The 11,490-nt window shown below is 41.2% G+C and overlaps 1 protein-coding gene across 1 annotated transcript in view; it reads left to right on the top strand.

The window, feature by feature from the left end:
• Positions 1-11,490, top strand: part of ACTN2 (actinin alpha 2) — a 95,141-nt gene that overhangs the window by 47,893 nt on the left and 35,758 nt on the right. The window contains exons 2-7 of the mRNA XM_004712184.2: positions 8-122; positions 1,067-1,186; positions 1,909-1,995; positions 4,390-4,477; positions 6,770-6,848; positions 9,965-10,046. Of these exons, the coding sequence (XP_004712241.1) occupies positions 8-122; positions 1,067-1,186; positions 1,909-1,995; positions 4,390-4,477; positions 6,770-6,848; positions 9,965-10,046 (571 nt within the window). The remainder of the gene's footprint in view (positions 1-7; positions 123-1,066; positions 1,187-1,908; positions 1,996-4,389; positions 4,478-6,769; positions 6,849-9,964; positions 10,047-11,490) is intronic.

Below are 11,490 nucleotides of genomic sequence, written 5' to 3'. Positions count from 1 at the left end.
CCTACAGACATTCACTGCCTGGTGTAACTCCCACCTCCGAAAGGCTGGCACCCAGATCGAGAACATTGAGGAAGACTTCAGGAATGGGCTTAAACTCATGCTGCTTTTGGAAGTCATCTCAGGTTGGTAGTAAAACATTTTTCAGCAATTTCATACCCCAGTCATGTACTCTGTGTAAGCAATAGACATGCATCAATTTCAAGATGACTGCTCCCAAAGGACCCTCTCTCTTCGCCTGGTGGGACAAGGGCATGCTATTATTAGATTTCTAAAGTGCAGTCTTGCCTGGAGTTATTTTTATGTCCTAACAAAGAGATGAAATTCTCCTTCAAAGCAACTTATTAAAATAACATTTACACCATCTACTTGAAACAAAATGAAATGAAAACATGACGTTGATAGGACTCTCTACACGTGTAGCCTTTTCCACCCATTCCAATTTGTTCATGTGTTGCCCAGAAATTGCCTCCCATTCAAATAACCAATGTACATTTCAGCATAACTCTGAAAACATGAGTTTACAACCCCAGTGGGGTTATGTTTGTGCCCTGAATTTCCCTTCGCTGGAGTAAACCTTAGGTTGGAGAATGAGTGGATCACACTGGAAGAAGCGTGTCTGGGAAGACTCTCTGACATGGGTATCTTCATAACCAGGGGCTCTGATACGTCCTAGCAGCTGCTGGGACTTGACGTGGGTCCTTCTGGTTCCATTAGCATCTCTGAGCCAACAGGCCAGGATGCCGCAAACACACTGAGCACTATAAGTTGTGTCATGGTCTCATCCAACTTCTCATGGCACATCTGAAAACTATAAGGCCTTTGGATCTGGAGCGTTTTTAAAATTTGTTTATTTTTAATTAGAGTTCCCTCTGGCTTTTAATATAGAGAAACCACGAACACATGAACATATGTACTGGCTCGGGAAAGCACAGACTGAATTTTAGTCCTATATCACAGTTCATTTTCTCCATGTCTACACTAGTATATATGTATGTGTGTGTGTGTGTTTGTATATATATGTGTATATATATGTATATATATGTTTGCTTGTTTTTTCATTTCACAGGCGAAAGGCTACCCAAACCTGACCGAGGAAAAATGCGATTCCACAAAATTGCTAATGTCAACAAGGCGTTGGATTACATAGCCAGCAAAGGCGTGAAACTGGTGTCCATTGGGGCTGAAGGTAAGTGAGGGTCTAATGGGTGCAGTCCAGCTGCCCTAGTGACTGCACAGGGGTGCGCTGCCTGCAGTCTGACTCGTCTTTCCAGGGACATTGACTGTACGCTGCTGAGCACTGCTCTGCTCAGCACTAGCATCAAGAGGTGAGAACCCATGTGAGCATTGAAAGGGAGACTGGGCACCAGGCATATTTTTATAATGCTGTCTTGCTCACACTGATGACAGGAACCAGGAAGAACTTAATACGCACTAATTAGTAGGACGGAGGTGACCTGAGTCTCTGGGGGAGATTAGGAAGCCAGGCCGCATTGGTGGGACCTAGGACTGCCCAGCATCTCACGGTGCATAGGTGGCTTCTTCATAGCTGCCACCTGTGGGTGCTGTCAGAGGACCAGCACAGAGACCAGTCTGGGCCTCTATCTTGAAATATTTCAAACCGTAGCTCATTTTGTTATAAAGCATTGGAAACTCCTTGGTTGCTTTCAATGATAATACAGATCCAAGATTTGGACTTGTTTTGTTCATTTAAACTTGAGGCCTTTGGAGGGAATATCACACGCATAACACACACTGCAAAGCTCATAACAATATAAGCCAGTCTTTCCTTATATGCAGATATTTCCTGTAGCTTTGATGTCAACTTATACATATGAAAAACGGATGTAGTAAAAACTTGATCTTTTCATTAATCTCTTCTTCTTTTGTTGCTTTGTTTTCCCCCTAAAGAAATTGTTGATGGCAATGTGAAAATGACGCTGGGTATGATCTGGACCATCATCCTTCGCTTTGCTATTCAGGACATTTCAGTTGAAGGTAAATGGCACGGTTAAAAGTTGATGTAGAGCCTTTTGTCAATTGAGCCTATAAATTTACATTTAAAACTCCAAACTCACTGCGATCCAGTGGATCATTACTTGTGACACCCCCGTGGGCATTTCATTGTAAAGAGCAGTCGTTAACATCTTTGAGTGACAGGTGAGTTGGGTTTCTGTAAACTTGTCATTTGTATAAAGAAGATTTTGGTGATGTCTTACTTGTGGCAATGGAATCATTTTGGGGGAAAATGAGCACATTTAGAATTTTTAAAATGAGCATTTGAGCTTCTTTATTGCTCAATAATGAAATAATGAAAGCTCACAATGATAACAGAATCTTTTAGACTTATAGCTAAACCATACACTAACCCCCATTCCCTTCCCCTCATTGTCCAGGTATAAAACAAGATTAAAATCCAAGGTTTTTAGGTTTGTTTGTTTTTAACTCAGGGTGGAAGGGGGCGTGTTCGTCTGTTTGTTTTAAACAAAATCTCTGTTGTCATTATGTCTTTCTGCCCAAGAACTATTCCGTCATTATAACAGAACCTCAATTCTTTAAACTTTTATCCCCACTGCACTCCCAAATATTTTGATGAATTCATCGCAGCACAAAAGTGTCAAGTTGACATTCTTAAAATTAGAACTTTGCCTATTTACCTCCAAATATCACAAAATGTAAAATTACAGAATATGTTTAAGGGTAAAATAAGCTTAAGGACAACCCCAATTGTTTACCCAGCCAACCCTCCTTAACCTCCTGACCATAGACCTGAGCTGGTGAGCAATGGGCCTTATTTGTCATTCTGCCCAGGCCCAAGTACGCTCTACCTCTGGCTTTTTAGGTAATTTTAGTTGCTAATAATCAGCACACTGAGAAACCTACAATTGGTCAAACGTTGCGCCAGATAACATGAAACTTCCATACTTCCTTCTGGCACTGAAGACCCGTTTCTGTCATCTAAAATATAATGGTATTAAAGCTTCAATCAATAATGATAGCCAAGTGTCCAGTTCCCCCTTGGTATGCTTGGATGACTGAACTATACAGCTCTATGATGTGGAAATTATGTGCCAATAAAACTGTTGGGGAACAAAAGAATGACAGCCAACTTGAGCTAGTAAATAGCCTGAATTTGCACCCTGTGAAAAATACAGCTTTATTAAGATGTCTTTTACATGCTAATGAAGATAAGTTTTCTTTGAAAAGATCTTAATTTACGAAAAAAATTAATTTTGAATAATTTTGTCTGTCTGCCATGGTGGCAAGGTTGATGATTCAAATCCATGAGCGAGAGATACGGCTGTCTTTACAGTCTTGGAAACCCCATGTGTGATCACTCTGGGTCGGAACTGACTTGATGGCAATTTTTAAAAATGCATCTACATATTTTAACAGTTGAACTCTCTTTGAGGAAAAATATGTTTTACAATCTTTCTCGTTACTGCATTAGCGGGACTGTTGTTTTTGGCGCTGTTGCTAGGCGCCATTGAGTCATTTCCAACCCATAGTGACTCAGAGACCAACAGTTCAAAACACCACAGGGGCCTGCTTCTCACGATCATCCCCACACACGAGCCCGCGGTTGCAGCCACTGTATCCGCCCATCTCCCTGAGGGCCTTCCTCTTTTCCACTGCCCCACATGATGTCCTCCTCCGGGGACTGGTCTTTCTTGATAACATGTCCAAAATATGTAAGATGAAGCCTCGCCATCTTTGCCTCTAAGGAGCCCTCTCGCCACACTTCTAAGACAGGTCAGTTTGTCCTTTGAGCAGTCCACGGTACTTTCAATATTCTTCTCCAGCACCACCCTTTGAATACATTGATTCTTCTTTGGTCTTCCGTACTCGGTGTCCAAATGTCATTAGCTGGACTAGCCAATATTTGTCTTTCCCACAACTACAGAGGCCACCTTGCCATCAAAAACAGCACCTTGCCAGGATCACAATTTTTAATTTTTCGAAATGCAAGTCATCAAACTTAAAACGTACCAGTCAAATCTTGTAAATAGTGTGAAATCACTGGGCAACAGGAGAAATTTGGGGACATAGTAGACCCTGTGAATTCCATCCATCTAAGAATATAAATTATGTGTAAGATGAATCACAGGCAAGTCATAAACGACACACTTTTTAGTAATGTAAAAGAGGAAAATTGTCAGTGTCCCTGAGTCCTTGTTCCAGGGGTGTCTATGCTGTAGTGTGTGCATTGTCCTCTTGAGGTCCCTGAATTGTCCCTGGGATCCCAATCCATCGTTCTGGGGCCTGCGAGACATGGTGAGGTGAATGGTACATCGCTACCCTGGTGAGTTCTGCTCCGAAAGGGGCAGGGAGACGTGTGAACTCAGTGGTCACTATGTCCCTCCAGCCACTTTTCTTGGACTTTCATTACAGAAACCTCGGCAAAAGAAGGCCTGCTTCTTTGGTGTCAAAGGAAAACGGCTCCGTATAGAAATGTGAACATACAGAACTTCCACACCAGGTGAGCAGCCAGCATCCTCCTTGTTCTCAGGGCACACTTGTACCCACAGGTGCTGGCAGGAACAATGTTTATTTGCACACGTGTTTTTCTCCTTCCTCACTTTAAAGGAGATGATGGCTATAGAAATTTGGGTGGTTTGGGAAGGTCTTCCATAGGAGTTGTGGCTTTGTAGGTTACATGTTGGGCTGCTAACTGGAAGGTCAGAAGTTCAAAACCCCTAGCCACTTCATAAGAGAAAGGTGAGACTTTCTACTCCCTAGAGATTTATAGTCTTGGAAACCCATAGAAGCAGTTCTCCTTGTTCTATAAGGTCTCTGTGAGTCTGAATTGATTTGATGGCAGTGAGGGTTTTTTTAAAGTGAGTTTTCAAAGTTTTTTGTGGGAAAAAGTTTGATAAAGGTTTAGGATTCTGGAAAAACACATCACTGTATTTATATATCAGGATTATGCAGTACCAGAATGATTCCTCAGAATTTTGGGGTGTAAGATCACAATGACTCCAGCCTTCCACTAGTGGGAGAAAAATCAGTTAGCAGAAAAATCAGTTGCTGCTGAATCAGCTCTGACTTATGGCCACCCGTGTGTGTCAGAGTGAACCTGTGTTCCACTGGATTTTCTGTGGATTATTTTTCAGATGTAAATGGCTAGGCCTTTCTTTTGGGGACCTCACCTCAGAACTTTGAACCTTTGAGTTAGTAGCTGAGCACATTACAGTTTGCATCAACCAGGGAAAGGCAGGAATGTTAGGAAAGACGGGGGTGGCTGTTGCGCCCCCAGGAACAAGGTGAGCAAATCTGAGCAGAGTCTACATGCGCCTCTACCTACATCCCCCGGCGGCTGGCCCCTCTGCTTCTGCAGCAGCTCCAGACACAAATGATATGTAACCGTTCAGCTTTGCTGTGCTGGAACTCAAAAGGAGTAGAAAGGTCTTATTTGAAAAATTACAGGAAATTCAGTGAATGAAATGCAAATGTAATATGAAAACATGATATGTTTCATTTGCCTCAGTCTCCTTTCTCACAAACATTTTATCCTGAATATGTTTACGTAGAATGCATTTCTACCTCCTGGATGGCGAGGTAACCATGAATAAACAGGCATGGGGCAGATGTAGCTAACTATAGAAATGATGAGGAAGAGTGAGCCACAGGAAAAATCCAAAAGTGTTTTCCAAGTGTAAGACACTGGATTTGGCCTTGAAAGTAGAGGGGACAAGGGAGTCCTTCCTTTCCTTCCCCACAGTACAGTCTAGAGCTGTGGTTCTCAACCTGTGGGCCGCGACCCCTTTGGGGGGTGGGGGGAGTCGAACGACCCTTTGACAAGGTTTGCCCGATGCATAACAGTAGCAAAATGACAGTTATGAAGTTGCAACAGAAATACTGTTATGGTTGGGGTCACCGCAACATGAGGAACTGTATGAAAGGGTCGCAGCATCAGGAAGGTTGAAACCACCGGTCTAGAGCGCAGCAGGAGCTTTGAAGCCCTGGGGTCTTCTGCCAGTGTAAACATAAAGGTCTCACACTCGCTTCTCATATGCCTGTTACTCTCCTTCGGACCCAAGATGGGGCCAGCAGGGTCACCTTGGACAGGGTACCCCGGATGCCCCACCAGGGTTTCCTTTGAGACCAGGACTTGTGCTTCCTGCTTTTCCTGAGCCTGCTGGTCCTCTCAGGAATATTCAACGCCGTTGTCTCTAGAGAAACAAACCGGAAATTGAAATCCCTTGCTGATTGTGTTTCCGCCCCAGCAGTCCCCCGGGAACCCACATGTCTTTGGGTTTGTTTTGTGTTTTGTTTTGTTGTTCGTTTTTAAATAAACAACCTTATGAAGAAAGACAAAGGAGTACTTGGGATGCAATAGCGACTTTTTAAGAATTCTGAAGGAAAGTCTGTGCTGGACGGTTCAGACAGAAGGGCCTGTGGGTGCTTCTCGGGCAGACCCTGGGGTGAGACTTGCAGAAAGGTTATGGAGAAGCCTGGCCGGGAGGTCAGTGATAGGAGAGGGGTGCAGTGATGGCCAAGTAGCTCTTTCTGGCCTCATGTAGAACAGATAGGGGCAGAACTCAGATGGGGCAGGATGGGAAGAGCGGAACCAGGGGTGGAAGTCCCTGCAGACCCAAGAAAAAGGGTGCTCAAGGCACCACGGTGGCACAGGTTGGCACACTGGATGAGACAGAAGTTAGGTTGAGACCACTCACTCCTGATTTCAGGCAAACACCTGACCAAGTGCAAAACCTTGACACTGCTTTACCTTCATTAATGTGTGTTCCTGTTCTTTTCAACGGCTGTGAAGCTGGAAAGATGGCCTTGGACTCTGTGCACTTATCCACAGACACCGACCTGACCTCATTGACTACTCAAAGCTTAATAAGGTCATTCTGGGTGACCAGCATGCCGGGTCTTGGCTCGGGCACCTCCGCATGCCTTTGCAGGATGAGCACATCAGCAGTCAACTAACACCCAACAGTCCAGAAAAGGTCCCTGGGAAAAGGTGTCTTCTCTTGAGTTGCTTTTCACAGAATGAAAAGGATGAACGAGGAACCAGTAAAACACTTAAGTCTTACAATTAGAGCAAGAATGAAATCCAAACCCACATTACCCCGTGTTCTCGAATTAAGACATATTTCTGAATTTGGCTTCACTTAATGAGTTCATGTAGTATTTTTCAGGATTTTCTCTTCCTGGACTCTAAATGCTCCAAGATGTCTTTTTTTGTTGTTTTTTGTTTTGTTTTGTTTTGCATTTCCCTTTACCTTTTCTAGAGCCCTTACTTGCAGACATATTGACTCAGAATGGACTAACTTGTTCCTTGCAGAAGGGACACTTCGTATGATCTTAATTTAAGACATTAATTGAAGGCTTTGAGACAAAGTTCTCTCTGTTTCGTTTTGTCTTTTGTTTTGTTTTTTCAGAAACTTAGAACACTTTAGTAATCCCACTGAGCGTATGTCTTCCTTTGCTGAAGCTCAAAGACACGCTTGAATTTTCTCTTTAAAAGTATTTTTTTAAATGTCAACGGGGATGGCAAAAGAAAGAAGTGCCCCTTCTGAATCTTGTGGTGGGTGATTTATGCTGCTTTAGAAGTAATGACACTTAAAGGTTTAAAGTCAGAGGGCTGCTTGCTCTCGAAGCAAGAGCTTCCACCGCAAGAAGAATGACGTCAGCTGGAGGGTCCAATTAATAGCCTTAGGCCACGTTTCTTCTGGTTGCTGGTGTGCTTAACTGGCTGTTCACATTGTATCGCTGTGTCTGGCATGCCCTCTGACCCTGCTGCATGCTGGCCCTTACCTCTGTGCCACAGATAATTGCTGGAAGATTGCCCTGACTTTCACCACCTTTTAAATGATCACTTACCTATCACCCTCGCCATGCCTGGCTCCTAGGCTACCGAGCGCCACATGAAGAATTTACTCTCTGCTTTAAAGGTTAATATTGCAGTATCCCAATATTGTTTAAGAAGATTGTGCAGCCGGAGTTTATTAACTTTTCAATACATGCATTTTCTTCTCCATACTGAGTAGTTTTAAAATGCTTCAACATATTGCCGGTATATATATTTCCCCAATTACCAAATGCAATTTCCCTCATTTGCAAAATGAGCTTGGCTAGAAATTTATAATGGTCAATTTTGATTAGGAAAGGTCAGTAAGGCATCTGAGATGGGTGGGGAATCACAATAGCAGCTGACATTTCGACGGTGCTGTATCTATCAGGCATCGTTCTAACTGTAAACATGCATGTGCATACAAGGGAGCTTCAGAACAATTGTGGAGATTGTCCATTATCTTGTCATTCCATTTCTTAAGAAAGTCTTTGAAGCCCCTGTGTGTGCATACCTGTGTTTTGTATAGTAACATGCACACATACATGTGTCCCATCTTCACAACATATAGTAACCCTATAAAGGATACACTTATTATTATTCTCATTTTGCTGATGCAGAACTTGAGATAGAGAAATTCAATAATCTGCTCAATGTCACACAGTAGTAGCTACGGCAGGAAATTCTTAATTACCACATGCTCTCTTTAAGTTTACAGTCTAAATGAGATAGCTTTAGTCAAGTGACTACGCTGTTCGTTAATGCCCCCCTCCTTTTTTTTAATTAAAAGAGAGAACTCTGTGCTTAACTATTTGGCTTTACAGACATTTCATAAAATTTTCAAATGACACGGCTGCTTTTAATCAACACAACATTTACATTTTGCCTGAAATAATTGTATTTTCTGTTTGAAATAATTGTATGCTGTGTGGCCGAGAAGCTTAATATATTTTCTTCAGTTAGTACTGTGTGGAGTTGAAGGCTGTACTTTTCAAGATGCACAGTATTATTTTTATCATTTTATTAGGGCTCATACAACTCTTATCACAATCCATACATACATCAACTGTATAAAGCACATTTGTACATTCGTTACCCTCATCATTCTCAAAACATTTGCTCTCCACGTAGGCCCCTTGCATCAGCTCCTCATTTTTCCCCTCCCTCCCCACTCCCCCACTCCCTCATGAGCCCTTGATAATTTATAAATTATTATTTTGTCATATCTTGCACTGTCCGACGAAGAGACACAGTATTAAGATGATTGTGTTCATTGCATAGCATTGCAGAATTTCTAAGATATTTAAATAGTTTTAATGCCAAAATTCATCCCAGAATTTTTCACTTTGATTTTTCTGACATAGATTCCCTCTTAAATTCACAAGTTTCTTCCCATTAAATGTTAAGTCAAAAAGGGTCTACAATAGCAGGTCGTTCAGTTTATCAGTATTTCAGTTGTACACGTTGAGAGAAATTAGTTTTGTTACATAGATATATTTCACCAAGTTTAAAGTGATGAACATATCTACAAACAAAATTCTTTACCATGTTTACTTATAATTTTAAGATTTGGGGATGTCGTCTAGTCTTTGACACAGAAGCATTATTCTTATTCTTTGTAGTCACCCTGTAAAAAAGCGGTTTGTGACCTAAACATCTCACTTAGCATTTCCTTCATTTTGCTTTGCCCTCGGTTTCTTTCATTTGAAATAAGGGTGTTGGATTAAATGATCTCCAAGATCCCCTTCCAGACCTCAAATATTTGCTCTACGATTTATTTTAGAGTAGTTTCAATTTTTTACTAATATGGTTGAAAATAAGCTTTTGTATTTTCTGGGTGTTCTTTCTTGACAATGAGAAACTATTTGACAACTTCCCCTCTACCCTCAAAGCATTTGTATTTGTAAGCATTTTGCTCACATTTATGGATTGCAGTGTGCATGGATTGAGTGGTTTTGAATATAATTTTTGATGTCTCACTAAACGTTTGAAGTAATTGGGAAAAAAATCTACATAAAAACTACTTGACTATAGTGGTTGTGGGAGTTGGGTAGAAAAATCTCCTAAGAGGTGAGGTATATAAAAACATTATTACTCTTCATTGAAATAGATGTATTTGTGTGGATATGTGTGAGCATATTAAAGCTGTATATTGTTTTCACGCAGGATGACCCAGTAGGAAATATCAACCTGGCCATGGAAATTGCAGAAAAGCACCTGGATATTCCTAAGATGTTGGATGCTGAAGGTGAGATAGAAACTGTGCTTAGTGACCTACATAAAAGCTTATGACGCCAGCTGGAGACTTAACAAACACACTTTATAGCCACATTGCTCATGAAGGACTTGCGAGTCCTGATACATTTCTATCATCGGCCACATGAATAGTGGAGAATTTCATGTGTAGCTTGTTCATAAATTTGTTTTTAAAATCCTGCTCCAAAAAAGCCCGCAGAACCTCAGTGAGAGGATTTGATTAAAAAGCACAGCTTTGGCTAAGAAACGATGCGTTAGCTGATGATGTTCAAAGAAAGACAAAACTTCCTGAATTTTTTTTCCACAATGGATCTTCCTTACCACTGAGAGACACATATAGAAGATCAGCCTCTTTGCGGAGTACGTAAGAGTACTCAAGGCGCTCCTTGTTCCAAGTAAAAGTCATAGAATTGAAACAGAACAGCTCACTGTCTCTATGAATTGGAATTGAGTCAGCAGCAGTGAGTTCAGTTTGGGGTTTTCTTGAGCCATCCGTCTACCATCTAAACGTGCACGTTGCATTTTTAAGTCGTCTGAATTAAGCTTAATTTAATTAGCTGTGAAAGGGCTTTTGTATTTCTTGCAGTTTAGCGTCACTCCCTCTAGTGATGTTTCACATGCTTCTTAGGCCCTTTATTGGGTAGAGAATACATGTGAGTTGTATGAGTAGGCCACTTCCTTTACCCATTGTGGAGTTGTCACATAATAGACACGTGAGCACCTACAGTGATCAAGACCTAGGTTCCCAAGGAGCTAGTGAGATGGATGAGATGGGTCCTGACCTCCAGGAACTGATCTGTCATAGTGCCTGTGGTTGTCAGCATTATTGCTTCTAGTCAGTAGCATTTGGGGGGAAAGCACAGAACTTAATGGGAGTCAATACCTAATCTTCCATTCCTCCTGATTTTTGATGATCTCTTAATTTGGACCCAAATTTTACCTATTTGTTAACTTAGTCATTTTATCAAACCCTCGTAATATTGATAGTCACATTTCATTACACTACTCAGAATTCTACTTATCATTTCTCAGAAACTCTTTACAGGGTCAAAGTAAATAAAAATAGTAAAGAAGCAACATAGAAAGTTTCCTTTTCCTCTGTCCATCAGTCCTCTCTAAACTAAGTTTACATTTGTGTGGTAAATAACTCTGCAGTGTTTATCCACTTGAATTAATAGCAAGAAGGCTAGAATCTGCTGGCAAAGGAATATGAACTTGATGGTTTGGGACTAGACTTGTTATGTCCTGATATAAGCAGTGGTGGGATTCAAATAACAACTGTTTCACTGCCATAATGACGGTTTGAAGTATAAAACATGATATATCGAAAGGCCGCTTATTATTTCATATGATTAATACTTAAATAAGAACAATAAAAGAGGTACACAAAACTAGATTATGTTATAAGAGTTTAAAAAATATTAATGAAAATTATT

Source organism: Echinops telfairi, unplaced genomic scaffold (assembly GCF_000313985.2).
Source record: "Echinops telfairi isolate 266 unplaced genomic scaffold, ASM31398v2 ScPeMD7_7424;HRSCAF=8462, whole genome shotgun sequence".
Lineage (NCBI taxonomy): Eukaryota > Metazoa > Chordata > Mammalia > Afrosoricida > Tenrecidae > Echinops > Echinops telfairi.
The sequence above is the reverse complement of the archived record's forward strand: the minus strand, read 5'-3'. Positions and strand labels throughout refer to the sequence as shown.